At 42.6% G+C, this 23,770-nt stretch overlaps 1 protein-coding gene across 1 annotated transcript in view; it reads right to left on the minus strand.

The window, feature by feature from the left end:
• LOC128690308 (arginase, hepatic) overlaps window positions 1–23,770 on the minus strand; it is a 66,000-nt gene that overhangs the window by 11,065 nt on the left and 31,165 nt on the right. Inside the window, exon 2 of the mRNA XM_053778942.2 lies at window positions 2,587–2,659. Coding sequence (XP_053634917.1) covers window positions 2,587–2,659 — 73 coding nt within the window. The remainder of the gene's footprint in view (window positions 1–2,586; window positions 2,660–23,770) is intronic.

A 23,770-nucleotide genomic window follows, 5' to 3' on the forward strand; every position in this document is an offset into this window, starting at 1 on the left:
TATATGTATATATGTATATATATATATATATGTATATATATGTATATATATGTATATATATATATATATATATATATATATATATTATTATTTTTTTTTATTTTTTTTATTATCACACCGGCCGACTCCCACCAAGGCAGGGTGGCCCGAAAAAGAAAAACTTTCACCATCATTCACTCCATCACTGTCTTGCCAGAAGGGTGCTCTACACTACAGTTTTTAAACTGCAACATTAACACCCCTCCTTCAGAGTGCAGGCACTGTACTTCCCATCTCCAGGACTCAAGTCCGGCCTGCCGGTTTCCCTGAATCCCTTCATAAATGTTACTTTGCTCACACTCCAACAGCACGTCAAGTATTAAAAACCATTTGTCTCCATTCACTCCTATCAAACACGCTCACGCATGCCTGCTGGAAGTCCAAGCCCCTCGCACACAAAACCTCCTTTACCCCCTCCCTCCAACCCTTCCTAGGCCGACCCCTACCCCGCCTTCCTTCCACTACAGACTGATACACTCTTGAAGTCATTCTGTTTCGCTCCATTCTCTCTACATGTCCGAACCACCTCAACAACCCTTCCTCAGCCCTCTGGACAACAGTTTTGGTAATCCCGCACCTCCTCCTAACTTCCAAACTACGAATTCTCTGCATTATATTCACACCACACATTGCCCTCAGACATGACATCTCCACTGCCTCCAGCCTTCTCCTCGCTGCAACATTCATCACCCACGCTTCACACCCATACAAGAGCGTTGGTAAAACTATACTCTCATACATTCCCCTCTTTGCCTCCAAGGACAAAGTTCTTTGTCTCCACAGACTCCTAAGTGCACCACTCACTCTTTTTCCCTCATCAATTCTATGATTCACCTCATCTTTCATAGACCCATCCGCTGACACGTCCACTCCCAAATATCTGAATACGTTCACCTCCTCCATACTCTCTCCCTCCAATCTGATATTCAATCTTTCATCACCTAATCTTTTTGTTATCCTCATAACCTTACTCTTTCCTGTATTCACCTTTAATTTTCTTCTTTTGCACACCCTACCAAATTCATCCACCAATCTCTGCAACTTCTCTTCAGAATCTCCCAAGAGCACAGTGTCATCAGCAAAGAGCAGCTGTGACAACTCCCACTTTGTGTGTGATTCTTTATCTTTTAACTCCACGCCTCTTGCCAAGACCCTCGCATTTACTTCTCTTACAACCCCATCTATAAATATATTAAACAACCACGGTGACATCACACATCCCTGTCTAAGGCCTACTTTTACTGGGAAAAAATTTCCCTCTTTCCTACATACTCTAACTTGAGCCTCACTATCCTCGTAAAACTCTTCACTGCTTTCAGTAACCTACCTCCTACACCATACACTTGCAACATCTGCCACATTGCCCCCCTATCCACCCTGTCATACGCCTTTTCCAAATCCATAAATGCCACAAAGACCTCTTTAGCCTTATCTAAATACTGTTCACTTATATGTTTCACTGTAAACACCTGGTCCACACACCCCCTACCTTTCCTAAAGCCTCCTTGTTCATCTGCTATCCTATTCTCCGTCTTACTCTTAATTCTTTCAATTATAACTCTACCATACACTTTACCAGGTACACTCAACAGACTTATCCCCCTATAATTTTTGCACTCTCTTTTATCCCCTTTGCCTTTATACAAAGGAACTATGCATGCTCTCTGCCAATCCCTAGGTACCTTACCCTCTTCCATACATTTATTAAATAATTGCACCAACCACTCCAAAACTATATCCCCACCTGCTTTTAACATTTCTATCTTTATCCCATCAATCCCGGCTGCCTTACCCCCTTTCATTTTACCTACTGCCTCACGAACTTCCCCCACACTCACAACTGGCTCTTCCTCACTCCTACAAGATGTTATTCCTCCTTGCCCTATACACGAAATCACAGCTTCCCTATCTTCATCAACATTTAACAATTCCTCAAAATATTCCCTCCATCTTCCCAGTACCTCTAACTCTCCATTTAATAACTCTCCTCTCCTATTTTTAACTGACAAATCCATTTGTTCTCTAGGCTTTCTTAACTTGTTAATCTCACTCCAAAACTTTTTCTTATTTTCAACAAAATTTGTTGATAACATCTCACCCACTCTCTCATTTGCTCTCTTTTTACATTGCTTCACCACTCTCTTAACTTCTCTCTTTTTCTCCATATATATATATATATTATATATATATATATATATATATATATATATATATATATATAAATTACCAATAGACCCCTGGCTGCAAGAAGGCGTTGGACAGGCACCTAAAGTCAGTACCAGACCACCCGAGCTGTGGGTCGTATGTCAGGTTGCGCGGGGCCAACAGTAACAGCCTGGTTGATCAGGCCCTGATCCACCATGAGGCCTGGTCACAGACCGGACCGCGGGGGCGTTGACTCCCGAAACCCTCTCCAGGTAAACTCCAGATACACACACACACACACACACACACACACACACACACACACACACACACACACACACACACACACACACACACACACACACACACACACACACACACACACACACATAATACACTTACCTAGATTTTGAATGGTATTAAATACCCCTGTGTCTCTAATAGTTTTGGGACCATCTTCTACACCTTTCTTTTTCTGTGAATTAAAAAACAGGAAAAGTTGATAAAATTTGACTTATAAAGATGACACAACTGAGTCTGACACCTTAATAAGACTAATTAAGTATAAAATATATTAAGGGGACCTTGCCAAACATGTACAGTCATCCGCCGCTGTACGTCATTTAGGCCTACGTCAAATTCGTCACTTTTCTAAGGTAAATTTCAGTTCAGCGAAAGTCGTTACGTCACTCAGCAACGTCATCTACGTCATAATTTTGTTTTTGTTTTTGGTGTTTAAGGTTTAGCAATAATTATATTCTTTCGCGAGTTATTTACTCTAGTTTGATGGTGTTTATCGTAAATTTTAAGACATCATAACTTAATATTTATATTTATAACTCATTACAATTGTGACCAGGTGTGACCAGGTGTGACCAGGTGTGGACGTATCAGTGGTTCATTACTTTGTAATTTGTTCATGACTGTAACCATGTATAGGAGTGAGGCTGATTCATTACCTCTGTAACTTGCCATGATTGTGACCAGATCTACCTGGAGTTCATTACCTTTGTAACTAGTTCAGCTATCATAACTTTGGGGTCCAGTCACTGGACCCATTATGTACCTTTGTAATATTTTGACTACCGCCCACAGGATGGGTATGTGGTGACTACCGCCCACAGGATGGGTATGTGGTGACTACCGCCCACAGGATGGGTATGGGGTGCATAATAAACATATTAAACTAAACTCATGTCCGGTTTACGTCAAAAACCGGGTTACCTGGAGTTTACCTGGAGAGAGTTTCGGGGGTCAACACCCCCGCGGCCGGTCTGTGACCAGGCCTCCTGGTGGATCAGAGCCTGATCAACCAGGCTATTACTGCTGGCTGCACGCAAACCAACGTACGAGCCACAGCCCGGCTGGTCAGGAACCGACTTTAGGTGCTTGTCCAGTGCCAGCTTGAAGACTGCCAGGGGTCTGTTGGTAATCCCCCTTATGTGTGCTGGGAGGCAGTTGAACAGTCTCGGGGCCCTGACACGTCACGGTTCTTGGAACCAATTAATGACGTAGGGCGTGGTATGACTCTATTGGTTTGACTATGTCCCTTATAGGCGAAACACGACCTATGCAAAATCTCAGTGCGCATGAAATGGCCTAAGATCTGGAACTCCCTGCCTGAAGCATCGAAGGAACAACTGTATGCCAGCCATTTCAGAGCTATTGTTATAAAGCTACACATCTCCATAACGTAATTAAGACAGCAATACGTTATGTCAAACAAAGCCAGCTGTCATCCAATTCTGTCCCTGTTCTTCCAGCCTTCCTTCAACTGTCCCTGTTCTTCCAGCCTTCCTTCAACTGTCCCTGTTCTTCCAGCCTTCCTTCAACTGTCCCTGTTCTTCCAGTCTTTCTTCAACTGTCCCTGTTCTTCCAGCCTTCCTTCAACTGTCCCTGTTTTTCAAGTCTTCCTTCAACTGTCCCTGCTTTTCCAGTCTTCCTTCAACTGTCCCTGTTCTTCCAGCCTTCCTTCAACTATCCCTGTTCTTCCAGTCTTCCTTCAACTGTCCGTTCTTCCAGCCTTCCTTAAACTGTCCCTGTTCTTCCAGCCTTCCTTCAACTGTCCCTGTTCTTCCAGTCTTCCTTCAACTGTCCATTCTTCCAGCCTTCCTTCAACTGTCCCTGTTCTTCCAGCCTTCCTTCAACTGTCCCTGTTTTTCCAGTCTTCCTTCAACTGTCCCTGTTCTTCCAGTATTCCTTCAACTGTCCATTCTTCCAGCCTTCCTTCAACTGTCCCTGCTTTTCCAGTCTTCCTTCAACTGTCCGTTCTTCCAGCCTTCCTTAAACTGTCCCTGTTCTTCCAGCCTTCCTTAAACTGTCCCTGTTCTTCCAGTCTTCCTTCAACTGTCCCTGTTTTTCCAGTCTTCCTTCAACTGTCCCTGTTCTTCCAGCCTTCCTTCAACTGTCCCTGTTCTTCCAGTCTTCCTTCAACTGTCCGTTCTTCCAGCCTTCCTTAAACTGTCCCTGTTCTTCCAGTCTTCCTTCAACTGTCCCTGTTCTTCCAGCCTTCCTTCAACTGTCCCTGTTTTTCCAGTCTTCCTTCAACTGTCCCTGTTCTTCCAGTCTTCCTTCATCTGTCCATTCTTCCAGCCTTCCTTCAACTGTCCCTGCTTTTCCAGTCTTCCTTCAACTGTCCCTGTTTTTCCAGTCTTCCTTAAACTGTCCCTGTTCTTCCAGTCTTCCTTCAACTGTCCCTGTTCTTCCAGCCTTCCTTAAACTGTCCCTGTTCTTTCAGTCTTCCTTCAACTGTCCCTGTTTTTCCAGTCTTCCTTCAACTGTCCCTGTTCTTCCAGCCTTCCTTCAACTGTCCCTGTTCTTCCAGTCTTCATTCAACTGTCCATTCTTCCAGCCTTCCTTCAACTGTCCCTGTTCTTCCAGCCTTCCTTCAACTGTCCTTGTTCTTCCAGTCTTCATTCAACTGTCCATTCTTCCAGCCTTCCTTCAACTGTCCCTGTTCTTCCAGCCTTCCATCAACTGTCCTTGTTCTTCCAGTCTTCATTCAACTGTCCACTCTTCCAGCCTTCCTTCAACTGTCCCTGTTCTTCCAGCCTTCCTTCAACTGTCCTTGTTCTTCCAGTCTTCATTCAACTGTTCATTCTTCCAGCCTTCCTTCAACTGTCCTTGTTCTTCCAGCCTTCCATCAACTGTCCCTGTTCTTCCAGCCTTCCTTCAACTGTCCCTGTTCTTCCAGCCTTCCATCAACTGTCCCTGTTCTTCCAGCCTTCCATCAACTGTCCCTGTTCTTCCAGCCTTCCGTCAACTCCTCTACATAGCTGGTTACACCTCTGTCCCACTGTTTTTGCACAGTAACTAAGTAGCTTCTATATCCTTACCATCTCCATCACTCCACAAAACTGAAGATTGTTGAATCGGTTTGAAATAATTTATAATTCTTTTGTAATTGTCCATACATTGTTAGCTACCTTTCTTACTGTACTTATGATTGCAGTTAACTGTGTATGAAGTCCTATTTAATAGTCTATGTAGGTCTTAAGTAACATTTAAACCTTATGATTAGTTTCTCGAAATTTATTGCATAATTAGTGGCTTTCTTTTGTGTCTACCAATGTTTTATTACATGTAAATTAGATTATTTGTACCGCAAAAAAAGGAATAAAAATTATATTGTACTGCTGTGGGTGGCATCCTGGGGTCCAAGATAAATATTGTACTTCTGTGGGTGGCATCCTGGGGTCCAAGATAAATGTTGTACTGCTGTGGGTGGCATCCTGGGGTCCAAGATAAATGTTGTACTGCTGTGGGTGACATCCTGGGGTCCAAGATAAATATTGTACTGCTGTGGGTGGCATCCTGGGGTCCAAGATAAATATTGTACTGCTGTGGGTGGCATCCTGGGGTCCAAGATAAATTTTGTACTGCTGTGGGTGGCATCCTGGGGTCCAAGATAAATGTTGTACTGCTGTGGGTGGCATCCTGGGGTCCAAGATAAATATTGTACTGCTGTGGGTGGCATCCTGGGGTCCAAGATAAATATTGTACTGCTGTGGGTGGCATCCTGGGGTCCAAGATAAATGTTGTACTGCTGTGGGTGGCATCCTGGGGTCCAAGATAAATATTGTACTGCTGTGGGTGGCATCCTGGGATCCAAGATAAATGTTGTACTGCTGTGGGTGGCATCCTGGGGTCCAAGATAAATGTTGTACTGCTATGGGTGGCATCTTGGGGTCCAAGATAAATATTGTACTGCTGTGGGTGGCATCCTGGGGTCCAAGATAAAAGTTGTACTGCTGTGGGTGGCATCCTGGGGTCCAAGATAAATATTGTACTGCTGTGGGTGGCATCCTGGGGCCCAAGATAAATATTGTACTGCTGTGGGTGGCATCCTGGGGTCCAAGATAAATGTTGTACTGCTGTGGGTGGCATCCTGGGGTCCAAGATAAATATTGTACTGCTGTGGGTGGCATCCTGGGGTCCAAGATAAATATTGTACTGCTGTGGGTGGCATCCTGGGGTCCAAGATAAATATTGTACTGCTGTGGGTGGCATCCTGGGGTCCAAGATAAATGTTGCACTGCTGTGGGTGGCATCCTGGGGTCCAAGATAAATATTGTACTGCTGTGGGTGGCATCCTGGGGTCCAAGATAAATATTGTACGGCTGTGGGTGGCATCCTGGGGTCCAAGATAAATATTGTACTGCTGTGGGTGGCATCCTGGGGTCCAAGATAAATATTGTACTTCTGTGGGTGGCATCCTGGGGTCCAAGATAAATATTGTACTGCTGTGGGTGGCATCCTGGGGTCCAAGATAAATGTTGTACTGCTGTGGGTGGCATCCTGGGGTCCAAGATAAATATTGTACTGCTGTGGGTGGCATCCTGGGGTCCAAGATAAATATTATACTGCTGTGGGTGGCATCCTGGGGTCCAAGATAAGTATTATACTTCTGTGGGTGGCATCCTGGGGTCCAAGATAAATATTATACTTCTGTGGGTGGCATCCTGGGGTCCAAGATAAATATTATACTTCTGTGGGTGGCATCCTGAAGTCCAAGATAAATATTATACTTCTGTGGGTGGCATCCTGGGGTCCAAGATAAATATTATACTTCTGTGGGTGGCATCCTGGGGTCCAAGATAAATATTATACTTCTGTGGGTGGCATCCTGGGGTCCAAGATAAATATTATACTTCTGTGGGTGGCATCCTGGGGTCCAAGATAAATATTATACTTCTGTGGGTGGCATGCTGGGGTCCAAGATAAATGTTGTACTGCTGTGGGTGGCATCCTGGGGTCCAAGATAAATATTATACTTCTGTGGGTGGCATCCTGGGGTCCAAGATAAATATTATACTTCTGTGGGTGGCATCCTGGGGTCCAAGATAAATATTATACTTCTGTGGGTGGCATCCTGGGGTCCAAGATAAATATTATACTTCTGTGGGTGGCATCCTGGGGTCCAAGATAAATATTATACTTCTATGGGTGGCATCCTGGGGTCCAAGATAAATACGTATTATACTTCTGTGGGTGGCATCCTGGGGTCCAAGATAAATGTTGTACTGCTGTGGGTGGCATCCTGGGATCCAAGATAAATATACTTCTGTGGGTGGCATCCTGGGGTCCAAGATAAATATTATACTTCTGTGGGTGGCATCCTGGGGTCCAAGATAAATATTATACTTCTGTGGGTGGCATCCTGGGGTCCAAGATAAATATTATACTTCTGTGGGTGGCATCCTGGGGTCCAAGATAAATATTGTACTGCTGTGGGTGGCATCCTGGGGTCCAAGATAAATGTTGTACTGCTGTGGGTGGCATCCTGGGGTCCAAGATAAATATTGTACTGCTGTGGGTGGCATCCTGGGGTCCAAGATAAATATTGTACTGCTGTGGGTGGCATCCTGGGGTCCAAGATAAATGTTGTACTGCTGTGGGTGGCATCCTGGGGTCCAAGATAAATGTTGTACTGCTGTGGGTGGCATCCTGGGGTCCAAGATAAATATTGTACTGCTGTGGGTGGCATCCTGGGGTCCAAGATAAATATTGTACTGCTGTGGGTGGCATCCTGGGGTCCAAGATAAATGTTGTACTGCTGTGGGTGGCATCCTGGGGTCCAAGATAAATATTGTACTGCTGTGGGTGGCATCCTGGGGTCCAAGATAAATATTGTACTGCTGTGGGTGGCATCCTGGGGTCCAAGATAAATTTTGTACTGCTGTGGGTGGCATCCTGGGGTCCAAGATAAATGTTGTACTGCTGTGGGTGGCATCCTGGGGTCCAAGATAAATATTGTACTGCTGTGGGTGGCATCCTGGGGTCCAAGATAAATATTGTACTGCTGTGGGTGGCATCCTGGGGTCCAAGATAAATGTTGTACTGCTGTGGGTGGCATCCTGGGGTCCAAGATAAATATTGTACTGCTGTGGGTGGCATCCTGGGATCCAAGATAAATGTTGTACTGCTGTGGGTGGCATCCTGGGGTCCAAGATAAATGTTGTACTGCTGTGGGTGGCATCTTGGGGTCCAAGATAAATATTGTACTGCTGTGGGTGGCATCCTGGGGTCCAAGATAAAAGTTGTACTGCTGTGGGTGGCATCCTGGGGTCCAAGATAAATATTGTACTGCTGTGGGTGGCATCCTGGGGCCCAAGATAAATATTGTACTGCTGTGGGTGGCATCCTGGGGTCCAAGATAAATGTTGTACTGCTGTGGGTGGCATCCTGGGGTCCAAGATAAATATTGTACTGCTGTGGGTGGCATCCTGGGGTCCAAGATAAATATTGTACTGCTGTGGGTGGCATCCTGGGGTCCAAGATAAATATTGTACTGCTGTGGGTGGCATCCTGGGGTCCAAGATAAATGTTGCACTGCTGTGGGTGGCATCCTGGGGTCCAAGATAAGTATTGTACTGCTGTGGGTGGCATCCTGGGGTCCAAGATAAATATTGTACGGCTGTGGGTGGCATCCTGGGGTCCAAGAAAAATATTGTACTGCTGTGGGTGGCATCCTGGGGTCCAAGATAAATATTATACTTCTGTGGGTGGCATCCTGGGGTCCAAGATAAATATTGTACTGCTGTGGGTGGCATCCTGGGGTCCAAGATAAATGTTGTACTGCTGTGGGTGGCATCCTGGGGTCCAAGATAAATATTGTACTGCTGTGGGTGGCATCCTGGGGTCCAAGATAAATATTATACTGCTGTGGGTGGCATCCTGGGGTCCAAGATAAGTATTATACTTCTGTGGGTGGCATCCTGGGGTCCAAGATAAATATTATGCTTCTGTGGGTGGCATCCTGGGGTCCAAGATAAATATTATACTTCTGTGGGTGGCATCCTGAAGTCCAAGATAAATATTATACTTCTGTGGGTGGCATCCTGGGGTCCAAGATAAATATTATACTTCTGTGGGTGGCATCCTGGGGTCCAAGATAAATATTATACTTCTGTGGGTGGCATCCTGGGGTCCAAGATAAATATTATACTTCTGTGGGTGGCATCCTGGGGTCCAAGATAAATATTATACTTCTGTGGGTGGCATGCTGGGGTCCAAGATAAATGTTGTACTGCTGTGGGTGGCATCCTGGGGTCCAAGATAAATATTATACTTCTGTGGGTGGCATCCTGGGGTCCAAGATAAATATTATACTTCTGTGGGTGGCATCCTGGGGTCCAAGATAAATATTATACTTCTGTGGGTGGCATCCTGGGGTCCAAGATAAATATTATACTTCTGTGGGTGGCATCCTGGGGTCCAAGATAAATATTATACTTCTGTGGGTGGCATCCTGGGGTCCAAGATAAATACGTATTATACTTCTGTGGGTGGCATCCTGGGGTCCAAGATAAATGTTGTACTGCTGTGGGTGGCATCCTCGGATCCAAGATAAATATACTTCTGTGGGTGGCATCCTGGGGTCCAAGATAAATATTATACTTCTGTGGGTGGCATCCTGGGGTCCAAGATAAATATTATACTTCTGTGGGTGGCATCCTGGGGTCCAAGATAAATATTATACTGCTGTGGGTGGCATCCTGGGGTCCAAGATAAATATTATACTGCTGTGGGTGGCATCCTGGGGTCCAAGATAAATATTATACTGCTGTGGGTGGCATCCTGGGGTCCAAGATAAATATTATACTGCTGTGGGTGACATCCTGGGGTCCAAGATAAATATTATACTGCTGTGGGTGGCATCCTGGGGTCCAAGATAAATATTATACTTCTGTGGGTGGCATCCTGGGGTCCAAGATAAATATTATACTGCTGTGGGTGGCATCCTGGGGTCCAAGATAAATATTATACTGCTGTGGGTGGCATCCTGGGGTCCAAGATAAATATTGTACGGCTGTGGGTGGCATCCTGGGGTCCAAGATAAATATATTCTGATTGAAATGCTTTATACAGTTTGACACTGATGTCAGGAAGGTCTGTACCAGTTGTATCATGTACCAGTTGTATCATGTACCAGTTGTATCATGTACCAGTTGTATCATGTACCAGTTGTATCATGTACCAGTTGTATCATGTACCAGTTGTATCATGTACCAATTGTATTATTTACCATTTGTATCATGTACCAGTTGTATCATGTACCAGTTGTATCATGTACCAGTTGTATCATATACCAGTTGTATCATGTACCAGTTGTATCATGTACCATGTATCATGTACCAGTTGTATCATGTACCATGTATCATGTACCAGTTGTATCATGTACCATGTATCATGTACCAGTTGTATCATGTACCAGTTGTATCATGTACCAGTTGTATCATGTACCAGTTGTATCATGTACCAGTTGTATCATGTACCAGTTGTATCATGTACCAGTTGTATCATGTACCAGTTGTATTATGTACCATTTGTATCATGTACCAGTTGTATCATGTACCAGTTGTATCATGTACCAGTTGTATCATGTACCATGTATCATGTACCAGTTGTATCATGTACCATGTATCATGTACCAGTTGTATCATGTACCATGTATCATGTACCAGTTGTATCATGTACCATGTATCATGTACCAGTTGTATCATGTACCAGTTGTATCATGTACCATGTATCATCTACCATGTATCATGTACCATGTATCATGTACCAGTTGTATCATGTACCAGTTGTATCATGTACCAGTTGTATCATGTACCAGTTGTATCATGTACCAGTTGTATCATGTACCAGTTGTATCATGTACCAATTGTATTATTTACCATTTGTATCATGTACCAGTTGTATCATGTACCAGTTGTATCATGTACCAGTTGTATCATGTACCAGTTGTATCATGTACCAGTTGTATCATGTACCATGTATCATGTACCAGTTGTATCATGTACCATGTATCATGTACCAGTTGTATCATGTACCATGTATCATGTACCAGTTGTATCATGTACCAGTTGTATCATGTACCAGTTGTATCATGTACCAGTTGTATCATGTACCAGTTGTATCATGTACCAGTTGTATCATGTACCAGTTGTATCATGTACCAGTTGTATTATGTACCATTTGTATCATGTACCAGTTGTATCATGTACCAGTTGTATCATGTACCAGTTGTATCATGTACCATGTATCATGTACAAGTTGTATCATGTACCATGTATCATGTACCAGTTGTATCATGTACCATGTATCATGTACCAGTTGTATCATGTACCATGTATCATGTACCAGTTGTATCATGTACCAGTTGTATCATGTACCATGTATCATCTACCATGTATCATGTACCATGTATCATGTACCAGTTGTATCATGTACCAGTTGTATCATGTACCAGTTGTATCATGTACCAGTTGTATCATGTACCAGTTGTATCATGTACCAGTTGTATCATGTACCAATTGTATTATTTACCATTTGTATCATGTACCAGTTGTATCATGTACCAGTTGTATCATGTACCAGTTGTATCATGTACCAGTTGTATCATGTACCAGTTGTATCATGTACCATGTATCATGTACCAGTTGTATCATGTACCATGTATCATGTACCAGTTGTATCATGTACCATGTATCATGTACCAGTTGTATCATGTACCAGTTGTATCATGTACCAGTTGTATCATGTACCAGTTGTATCATGTACCAGTTGTATCATGTACCAGTTGTATCATGTACCAGTTGTATCATGTACCAGTTGTATTATGTACCATTTGTATCATGTACCAGTTGTATCATGTACCAGTTGTATCATGTACCAGTTGTATCATGTACCATGTATCATGTACAAGTTGTATCATGTACCATGTATCATGTACCAGTTGTATCATGTACCATGTATCATGTACCAGTTGTATCATGTACCATGTATCATGTACCAGTTGTATCATGTACCAGTTGTATCATGTACCATGTATCATCTACCATGTATCATGTACCATGTATCATGTACCAGTTGTATCATGTACCAGTTGTTTACCTGGAGAGTTTACCTTGAGGGAGTTTCGGGGGTCAACGCCCCCGCGGCCCGGTCTGTGACCAGGCCTCTTGGTGGATCAGCGCCTGATCAACCAGGCTGTTGCTGCTGGCTGCACGCAAACCAACGTACGAGCCACAGCCCGGCTGATCAGGAACTGACTTTAGGTGCTTGTCCAGTGCCAGCTTGAAGACTGCCAGGGGTCTGTTGGTAATCCCCCTTATGTGTGCTGGGAGGCAGTTGAACAGTCTCGGGCCCCTGACACTTATTGTATGGTCTCTTAACGTGCTAGTGACACCCCTGCTTTTCATTGGGGGGGGATGGTGCATCGTCTGCCAAGTCTTTTGCTTTCGTAGTGAGTGATTTTCGTGTGCAAGTTCGGTACTAGTCCCTCTAGGATTTTCCAGGTGTATATAATCATGTATCTCTCCCTCCTGCATTCCAGGGAATACAGGTTTAGAAACCTCAAGCGCTCCCAGTAATTGAGGTGTTTTATCTCCGTTATGCGCGCCGTGAAAGTTCTCTGTACATTTTCTAGGTCGGCAATTTCACCTGCCTTGAAAGGTGCTGTTAGAGTGCAGCAATATTCCAGCCTAGATAGAACAAGTGACCTGAAGAGTGTCATCATGGGCTTGGCCTCCCTAGTTTTGAAGGTTCTCATTATCCATCCTGTCATTTTTCTAGCAGATGTGATTGATACAATGTTATGGTCCTTGAAGGTGAGATCCTCCGACATAATCACTCCCAGGTCTTTGACGTTGGTGTTTCGCTCTATTTTGTGGCCAGAATTTGTTTTGTACTCTGATGAAGATTTAATTTCCTCATGTTTACCATATCTGAGTAATTGAAATTTCTCATCGTTGAACTTCATATTGTTTTCTGCAGCCCACTGAAAGATTTGGTTGATGTCCGCCTGGAGCCTTGCAGTGTCTGCAATGGAAGACACTGTCATGCAGATTCGGGTGTCATCTGCAAAGGAAGACACGGTGCTGTGGCTGACATCCTTGTCTATGTCGGATATGAGGATGAGGAACAAGATGGGAGCTTGTACTGTGCCTTGTGGAACAGAGCTTTTCACCGTAGCTGCCTCGGACTTTACTCTGTTGACGACTACTCTCTGTGTTCTGTTAGTGAGGAAATTATAGATCCATCGACCGACTTTTCCTGTTATTCCTTTAGCGCGCATTTTGTGCGCTATTACGCCATGGTCACACTTGTCGAAGGCTTTTGCAAAGTCTGTATATATTACATCTGCATTCTTTTTGTCTTCTAGTGCATTTTGGACCTTGTCGTAGTGATCCAGTAGTTGAGACAGACAGGAGCGACCTGTTCTAAACCCATGTTGCCCTGGGTTGTGTAACTGATGGGTTTCTATATGGGTGGTGATCTTGCTTCTTAGGACCCTTTCAAAGATTTTTATGATATGGGATGTTAGTGCTATTGGTCTGTAGTTCTTTGCTGTTGCTTTACTGCCCCCTTTGTGGAGTGGGGCTATGTCTGTTGTTTTTAATAACTGAGGGACGACCCCCGTGTCCATGCTCCCTCTCCATAGGATGGAAAAGGCTCGTGATAGGGGCTTCTTGCAGTTCTTGATGAACACAGAGTTCCATGAGTCTGGCCCTGGGGCAGAGTGCATGGGCATGTCATTTATCGCCTGTTCGAAGTCATTTGGCGTCAGGATAACATCGGATAGGCTTGTGTTAATCAAATTTTGTGGCTCTCTCATAAAAAATTCATTTTGATCTTCGACTCTCAGTCTGTTAGGTAAGACACATATGCAACAGTTAGGTATCTTTATTGTGAAACGTTTCGCCTACACAATAGGCTTCTTCAGTCAAGTACAGAAAAGTTGATAGAAGCAGAAGATACTTGAAGACGATGTAATCAGTCCATCACCCTTAAAGTTTTGAGGTGGTCAGTCCCTCAGTCTGGAGAAGAGCATTGTTCCATAGTATGAAACAGTCTGGTTAGCGGCTTGCTAAAAACTGAGTCATATTGGGACTTGAGTAGCTCACTCATTTCCTTGCTGTCATCTGTGTAGGACCCATCTTGTTTAAGTAGGGGCCCAATACTGGGCGTTGTTCTCGATTTTGATTTGGCATAGGAGAAGAAATACTTTGGGTTTCTTTCGATTTCATTTATAGCTTTTAGTTCTTCCCGCGATTCCTGACTCCTAAAGGATTCTTTTAGCTTAAGTTCGATGCTTGCTATTTCTCTGACCAGTGTCTCCCTGCGCATTTCAGATATATTGACCTCTTTTAGCCGCTCTGTTATTCTTTTCCGTCGCCTGTAAAGGGAGCGCCTGTCTCTTTCTATTTTACATCTACTCCTCCTTTTTCTTAGAGGAATAAGCCTTGTGCATACATCGAGTGCCACCGAGTTAATCTGTTCTAGGCATAAGTTTGGGTCTGTGTTGCTTAGTATATCTTCCCAGCTTATATCGGTTAGGACTTGGTTTACTTGGTCCCACTTTATGTTTTTGTTATTGAAGTTGAATTTGGTGAATGCTCCCTCGTGACTAGTCTCATTTTGTCGGTCTGGGGTTCCTTGCATACATGTCTGAACCTCAATTATGTTGTGATCTGAGTATATTGTTTTTGATATGGTGACATTTCTTATCAGATCATCATTGTTAGTGAATATGAGGTCTAGTGTATTCTCCAGTCTAGTAGGCTCTATTATTTGCTGGTTTAAATTGAATTTTGTGCAGAGATTTAAAAGCTCGTGTGAGTGTGAGTTTTCATCAGAGCTGCCTCCTGGTGTTATTACTGCAACAATATTATTTGCTATATTCCTCCATTTTAGGTGCCTTAAGTTGAAATCCCCCAGGAGCAAGATGTTGGGTGCAGGAGCTGGAAGATTTTCCAGACAGTGGTCAATTTTTAACAGCTGTTCCTGGAATTGCTGGGATGTTGCATCCGGAGGCTTGTAGACTACCACAATGACTAGGTTTTGGTTCTCGACCTTTACTGCTAAAACTTCCACTACGTCATTTGAGGCATTAAGCAGTTCTGTGCAAACAAGTGACTTTGCAATGTATCTGTTGTATCATGTATCATGAATCATGTACCAGTTGTATCATGTACCATGTATCATGTACCAGTTGTATCATGTACCATGTATCATGTACCAGTTGTATCATGTACCAGTTGTATCATGTACCATGTATCATGTACCAGTTGTATCATGTACCAGTTGTATCATGTACCAGTTGTATCATGTACCATGTATCATGTACCATGTATCATGTACCAGTTGTATCATGTACCAGTTGTATCATGTACCAGTTGTATCATGTACCAGTTGTATCATGTACCAGTTGTATCATGTACCATGTATCATGTACCAGTTGTATCATGTACCAGTTGTATCAGAGCGGCTAAAAGAGGTCAATATATCTGAAATGCGCAGGGAGACACTGGTCAGAGAAATAGCAAGCATCGAACTTAAGCTAAAAGAATCCTTTAGGAGTCAGGAATCGCGGGAAGAACTAAAAGCCATAAATGAAATCGAAAGAAACCCAAAGTATTTCTTCTCCTATGCCAAATCAAAATCGAGAACAACGTCCAGTATTGGGCCCCTACTTAAACAAGATGGGTCCTACACAGATGACAGCAAGGAAATGAGTGAGCTACTCAAGTCCCAATATGACTCAGTTTTTAGCAAGCCGCTAACCAGACTGAGAGTCGAAGATCAAAATGAATTTTTTATGAGAGAGCCACAAAATTTGATTAACACAAGCCTATCCGATGTTATCCTGACGCCAAATGACTTCGAACAGGCGATAAATGACATGCCCATGCACTCTGCCCCAGGGCCAGACTCATGGAACTCTGTGTTCATCAAGAACTGCAAGAAGCCCCTATCACGAGCCTTTTCCATCCTATGGAGAGGGAGCATGGACACGGGGGTCGTCCCTCAGTTACTAAAAACAACAGACATAGCCCCACTCCACAAAGGGGGCAGTAAAGCAACAGCAAAGAACTACAGACCAATAGCACTAACATCCCATATCATAAAAATCTTTGAAAGGGTCCTAAGAAGCAAGTTCACCACCCATCTAGAAACCCATCAGTTACACAACCCAGGGCAACATGGGTTTAGAACAGGTCGCTCCTGTCTGTCTCAACTACTGGATCACTACGACAAGGTCCTAAATGCACCAGAAGACAAAAAGAATGCAGATGTAATATATACAGACTTTGCAAAAGCCTTCGACAAGTGTGACCATGGCGTAATAGCGCACAAAATGCGCGCTAAAGGAATAACAGGAAAAGTCGGTCGATGGATCTATAATTTCCTCACTAACAGAACACAGAGAGTAGTCGTCAACAGAGTAAAGTCCGAGGCAGCTACGGTGAAAAGCTCTGTTCCACAAGGCACAGTACTAGCTCCCATCTTGTTCCTCATCCTCATATCCGACATAGACAAGGATGTCAGCCACAGCACCGTGTCTTCTTTTGCAGATGACACCCGAATCTGCATGACAGTGTCTTCCATTGCAGACACTGCAAGGCTCCAGGCGGACATCAACCAAATCTTTCAGTGGGCTGCAGAAAACAATATGAAGTTCAACGATGAGAAATTTCAATTACTCAGATATGGTAAACATGAGGAAATTAAATCTTCATCAGAGTACAAAACAAATTCTGGCCACAAAATAGAGCGAAACACCAACGTCAAAGACCTGGGAGTGATTATGTCGGAGGATCTCAACTTCAAGGACCATAACATTGTATCAATCGCATCTGCTAGAAAAATGACAGGATGGATAATGAGAACCTTCAGAACTAGGGAGGCCAAGCCCATGATGACACTCTTCAGGTCACTTGTTCTATCTAGGCTGGAATATTGCTGCACTCTAACAGCACCTTTCAAGGCAGGTGAAATTGCCGACCTAGAAAATGTACAGAGAACTTTCACGGCGCGCATAACGGAGATAAAACACCTCAATTACTGGGAGCACTTGAGGTTTCTAAACCTGTATTCCCTGGAACGCAGGAGGGAGAGATACATGATTATATACACCTGGAAAATCCTAGAGGGACTAGTACCGAACTTGCACACGAAAATCACTCACTACGAAAGCAAAAGACTTGGCAGACGATGCACCATCCCCCCAATGAAAAGCAGGAGTGTCACTAGCACGTTAAGAGACCATACAATAAGTGTCAGGGGCCCGAGACTGTTCAACTGCCTCCCAGCACACATAAGGGGGATTACCAACAGACCCCTGGCAGTCTTCAAGCTGGCACTGGACAAGCACCTAAAGTCAGTTCCTGATCAGCCGGGCTGTGGCTCGTACGTTGGTTTGCGTGCAGCCAGCAGCAACAGCCTGGTTGATCAGGCGCTGATCGACCAGGAGGCCTGGTCACAGACCGGGCCGCGGGGGCGTTGACCCCCGAAACTCTCTCCAGGTAAACTCCAGGTACCATGTATCATGTACCAGTTGTATCATGTACCAGTTGTATCATGTATCATGTACCAGTTGTATCATGTACCATGTATCATCTACCATGTATCATGTACCAGTTGTATCATGTACCAGTTGTATCATGTATCATGTACCAGTTGTATCATGTATCATGTACCAGTTGTATCATGTACCAGTTGTATCATGTATCATGTACCAGTTGTATCATGTACCATGTATCATGTACCAGTTGTATCATGTACCATGTATCATGTACCAGTTGTATCATGTACCATGTATCATGTACGAGTTGTATCATGTACCATGTATCATGTACCAGTTGTATCATGTACCATGTATCATGTACCATGTGTCATGTACCAGTTGTATCATGTACCATGTATCATGTACCAGTTGTATCATGTACCATGTATCATGTACCAGTTGTATCATGTACCAGTTGTATCATGTACCATGTATCATGTACCATGTATCATGTACCATGTATCATGTACCAGTTGAATCATGTACCAGTTGTATCATGTATCATGTACCAGTTGTATCATGTACCAGTTGTATCATGTATCATGTACCAGTTGTATCATGTACCATGTATCATGTACCATGTATCATGTACCATGTATCATGTACCAGTTGTATCATGTACCAGTTGTATCATGTACCATGTATCATGTACCATGTATCATGTACCATGTATCATGTACCATGTATCATGTACCATGTATCATGTACCAGTTGTATCATGTACCAGTTGTATCATGTACCAGTTGTATCATGTACCAGTTGTATCATGTATCATGTACCAGTTGTATCATGTACCATGTATCATGTACCATGTATCATGTACCATGTATCATGTACCAGTTGTATCATGTACCATGTATCATGTACCATGTATCTTGTACCATGTATCATGTACCAGTTGTATCATGTACCATGTATCATGTACCATGTATCATGTACCATGTATCATGTATCATGTACCAGTTGTATCATGTACCATGTATCATGTACCATGTATCATGTATCATGTACCAGTTGTATCATGTACCATGTATCATGTACCATGTATCATGTACCAGTTGTATCATGTACCAGTTGTATCATGTATCTTGTACCATGTATCATGTACCAGTTGTATCATGTACCATGTATCATGTACCATGTATCATGTATCATGTACCAGTTGTATCATGTATCATGTACCATGTATCATGTATCAGTTGTATCATGTATCATGTACCAGTTGTATCATGTACCATGTATCATGTACCATGTATCATGTACCATGTATCATGTATCATGTACCATGTATCATGTACCATGTATCATGTACCATGTATCATGTACCATGTATCATGTATCATGTATCATGTACCAGTTGTATCATGTACCATGTATCATGTACCATGTACCATGTATCGTGTATCATGTACCAGTTGTATCATGTACCATGTATCATGTACCATGTATCATGTACCAGTTGTATCATGTACCAGTTGTATCATGTACCAGTTGTATCATGTACCATGTATCATGTATCATGTACCAGTTGTATCATGTACCATGTATCATGTACCATGTACCAGTTGTATCATGTACCATGTATCATGTACCAGTTGTATCATGTACCAGTTGTATCATGTACCAGTTGTATCATGTACCATGTATCATGTATCATGTACCAGTTGTATCATGTATCATGTACCATGTATCATGTATCATGTATCATGTACCAGTTGTGTCATGTATCATGTACCAGTTGTATCATGTACCATGTACCAGTTGTATCATGTACCATGTACCAGTTGTATCATGTACCAGTTGTATCATGTACCATGTATCATGTACCATGTACCAGTTGTATCATGTACCATGTACCAGTTGTATCATGTACCATGTATCATGTACCAGTTGTATCATGTACCATGTACCAGTTGTATCATGTACCAGTTGTATCATGTACCATGTATCATGTACCATGTACCATGTATCATGTACCAGTTGTATCATGTACCATGTATCATGTACCAGTTGTATCATGTACCATGTATCATGTATCATGTACCAGTTGTATCATGCACCATGTATCATGTACCAGTTGTATCATGTACCAGTTGTATCATGTATCATGTACCAGTTGTATCATGTACCATGTACCAGTTGTATCATGTACCATGTACCAGTTGTATCATGTACCAGTTGTATCATGTACCATGTATCATGTATCATGTACCAGTTGTATCATGTATCATGTACCAGTTGTGTCATGTACCATGTACCAGTTGTATCATGTATCATGTACCAGTTGTATCATGTACCATTTATCATGTACCATGTACCATGTATCATGTATCATATATCATGTACCAGTTGTATCATGTACCATGTATCATGTACTATGTACCATGTATCATGTATCATGTACCAGTTGTATCATGTACCATGTATCATGTACCATGTACCATGTATCATGTACCAGTTGTATCATGTACCATGTATCATGTACCATGTACCATGTATCATGTATCATGTACCAGTTGTATCATGTACCATGTATCATGTACCATGTATCATGTATCATGTACCAGCTGTATCATGTACCAGTTGTATCATGTATCATGTACAAGTTGTATCATGTACCATGCATCATGTACCATGTATCATGTACCAGTTGTATCATGTACCATGTATCATGTACCATGTATCATGTACCATGTATCTTGTATCATGTATCATGTACCAGTTGTATCATGTACCAGTTGTATCATGTACCATGTATCATGTACCATGTATCATGTATCACGTACCAGTTGTATCATGTACCATGTACCAAGTACCATGTATCATGTACCATGTATCATGTACCATGTTCCATGTACCATGTATCATGTACCATGTATCATGTACCAGTTGTATCATGTACCACGTACCATGTTCCATGTATCATGTACCATGTATCATGTACCATGTACCATGTACCATGTACCATGTACCATGTACCATGTATCATGTACCATGTACCATGTATCATGTACCATGTACCATGTATCATGTACCATGTACCATGTACCATGTATCATGTACCATGTACCATGTATCATGTACCATGTATCATGTACCATGTATCATGTACCATGTACCATGTACCATGTATCATGTACCATGTATCATGTACCATGTACCATGTACCATGTACCATGTATCATGTACCATGTATCATGTACCATGTATCATGTACCATGTACCATGTACCATGTATCATGTACCATGTACCATGTACCATGTACCATGTACCATGTATCATGTACCATGTATCATGTACCATGTACCATGTACCATGTATCATGTACCATGTACCATGTACCATGTATCATGTATCATGTACCATGTATCATGTACCATGTATCATGTACCATGTATCATGTACCATGTATCATGTATCATGTACCATGTATCATGTACCATGTATCATGTACCATGTACCATGTATCATGTACCATGTATCATGTACCATGTACCATGTACCATGTATCATGTACCAGTTGTATCATGTACCATGTATCATGTACCATGTATCATGTACCATGTACCATGTATCATGTACCATGTATCGTGTACCATGTACCATGTATCATGTACCATGTACCATGTACCATGTATCATGTACCATGTACCATGTACCATGTATCATGTACCATGTACCGTGTACCATGTATCATGTACCATGTACCATGTACCATGTATCATGTACCATGTATCATGTACCATGTATCATGTACCATGTACCATGTATCATGTACCATGTACCATGTACCAGTTGTATCATGCACCAGTTGTATCATGTACCATGTACCATGTACCATGTATCATGTACCATGTACCAGTTGTATCATGTACCATGTACCAGTTGTATCATGTACCATGTATCATGTACCATGTACCAGTTGTATCATGTACCATGTACCAGTTGTATCATGTACCAGTTGTATCATGTATCATGTACCAGTTGTATCATGTACCATGTACCAGTTGTATCATGTACCATTGCTAGGTAAGACACATATGCAACAGATACCTAACTGTTGCATATGTGTCTTACCTAGCAATCTGTCGGTATTTCATACCATTTTAATGTTCATCATGTACCATGTACCATGTATCATGTACCAGTTGTATCATGTACCATGTACCATGTACCAGTTGTGTCATGTACCATGTATCATGTATCATGTACCAGTTGTATCATGTACCATGTACCAGTTGTATCATGTACCATGTATCATGTACCATGTACCAGTTGTATCATGTACCATGTATCATGTACCATGTACCAGTTGTATCATGTACCATGTACCAGTTGTATCATGTACCATGTACCAGTTGTATCATGTACCATGTACCAGTTGTATCATGTACCATGTACCAGTTGTATCATGTACCATGTACCAGTTGTATCATGTACCATGTACCAGTTGTATCATGTACCATGTACCAGTTGTATCATGTACCATGTACCAGTTGTATCATATATCATGTATCATGTACCAGTTGTATCATGTACCATGTATCATGTACCATGTACCAGTTGTACCATGTACCATGTACCAGTTGTATCATGTATCATGTACCATGTATCGTGTACCATGTATCATGTACCAGTTGTATCATGTACTTTCTAAAAATAAAGATTATTATTAATACTACTACTGTTATATTGTACAATAATGTGGGTGTCAGTTATCTTGTTGAGGGAGATGAAAGTTTTCATTACTGCTGTCGTCGGGGGTCGTCCCTCAGTTACTAAAAACAACAGACATAGCCCCACTCCACAAAGGGGGCAGTAAAGCAACAGCAAAGAACTACAGACCAATAGCACTAACATCCCATATCATAAAAATCTTTGAAAGGGTCCTAAGAAGCAAGTTCACCACCCATCTAGAAACCCATCAGTTACACAACCCAGGGCAACATGGGTTTAGAACAGGTCGCTCCTGTCTGTCTCAACTACTGGATCACTACGACAAGGTCCTAAATGCACTAGAAGACAAAAAGAATGCAGATGTAATATATACAGACTTTGCAAAAGCCTTCGACAAGTGTGACCATGGCGTAATAGCGCACAAAATGCGCGCTAAAGGAATAACAGGAAAAGTCGGTCGATGGATCTATAATTTCCTCACTAACAGAACACAGAGAGTAGTCGTCAACAGAGTAAAGTCCGAGGCAGCTACGGTGAAAAGCTCTGTTCCACAAGGCACAGTACTAGCTCCCATCTTGTTCCTCATCCTCATATCCGACATAGACAAGGATGTCAGCCACAGCACCGTGTCTTCCTTTGCAGATGACACCCGAATCTGCATGACAGTGTCTTCCATTGCAGACACTGCAAGGCTCCAGGCGGACATCAACCAAATCTTTCAGTGGGCTGCAGAAAACAATATGAAGTTCAACGATGAGAAATTTCAATTACTCAGATATGGTAAACATGAGGAAATTAAATCTTCATCAGAGTACAAAACAAATACTGGCCACAAAATAGAGCGAAACACCAACGTCAAAGACCTGGGAGTGATTATGTCGGAGGATCTCAACTTCAAGGACCATAACATTGTATCAATCGCATCTGCTAGAAAAATGACAGGATGGATAATGAGAACCTTCAAAACTAGGGAGGCCAAGCCCATGATGACACTCTTCAGGTCACTTGTTCTATCTAGGCTGGAATATTGCTGCACTCTAACAGCACCTTTCAAG

Source organism: Cherax quadricarinatus, chromosome 1 (assembly GCF_038502225.1).
Source record: "Cherax quadricarinatus isolate ZL_2023a chromosome 1, ASM3850222v1, whole genome shotgun sequence".
Lineage (NCBI taxonomy): Eukaryota > Metazoa > Arthropoda > Malacostraca > Decapoda > Parastacidae > Cherax > Cherax quadricarinatus.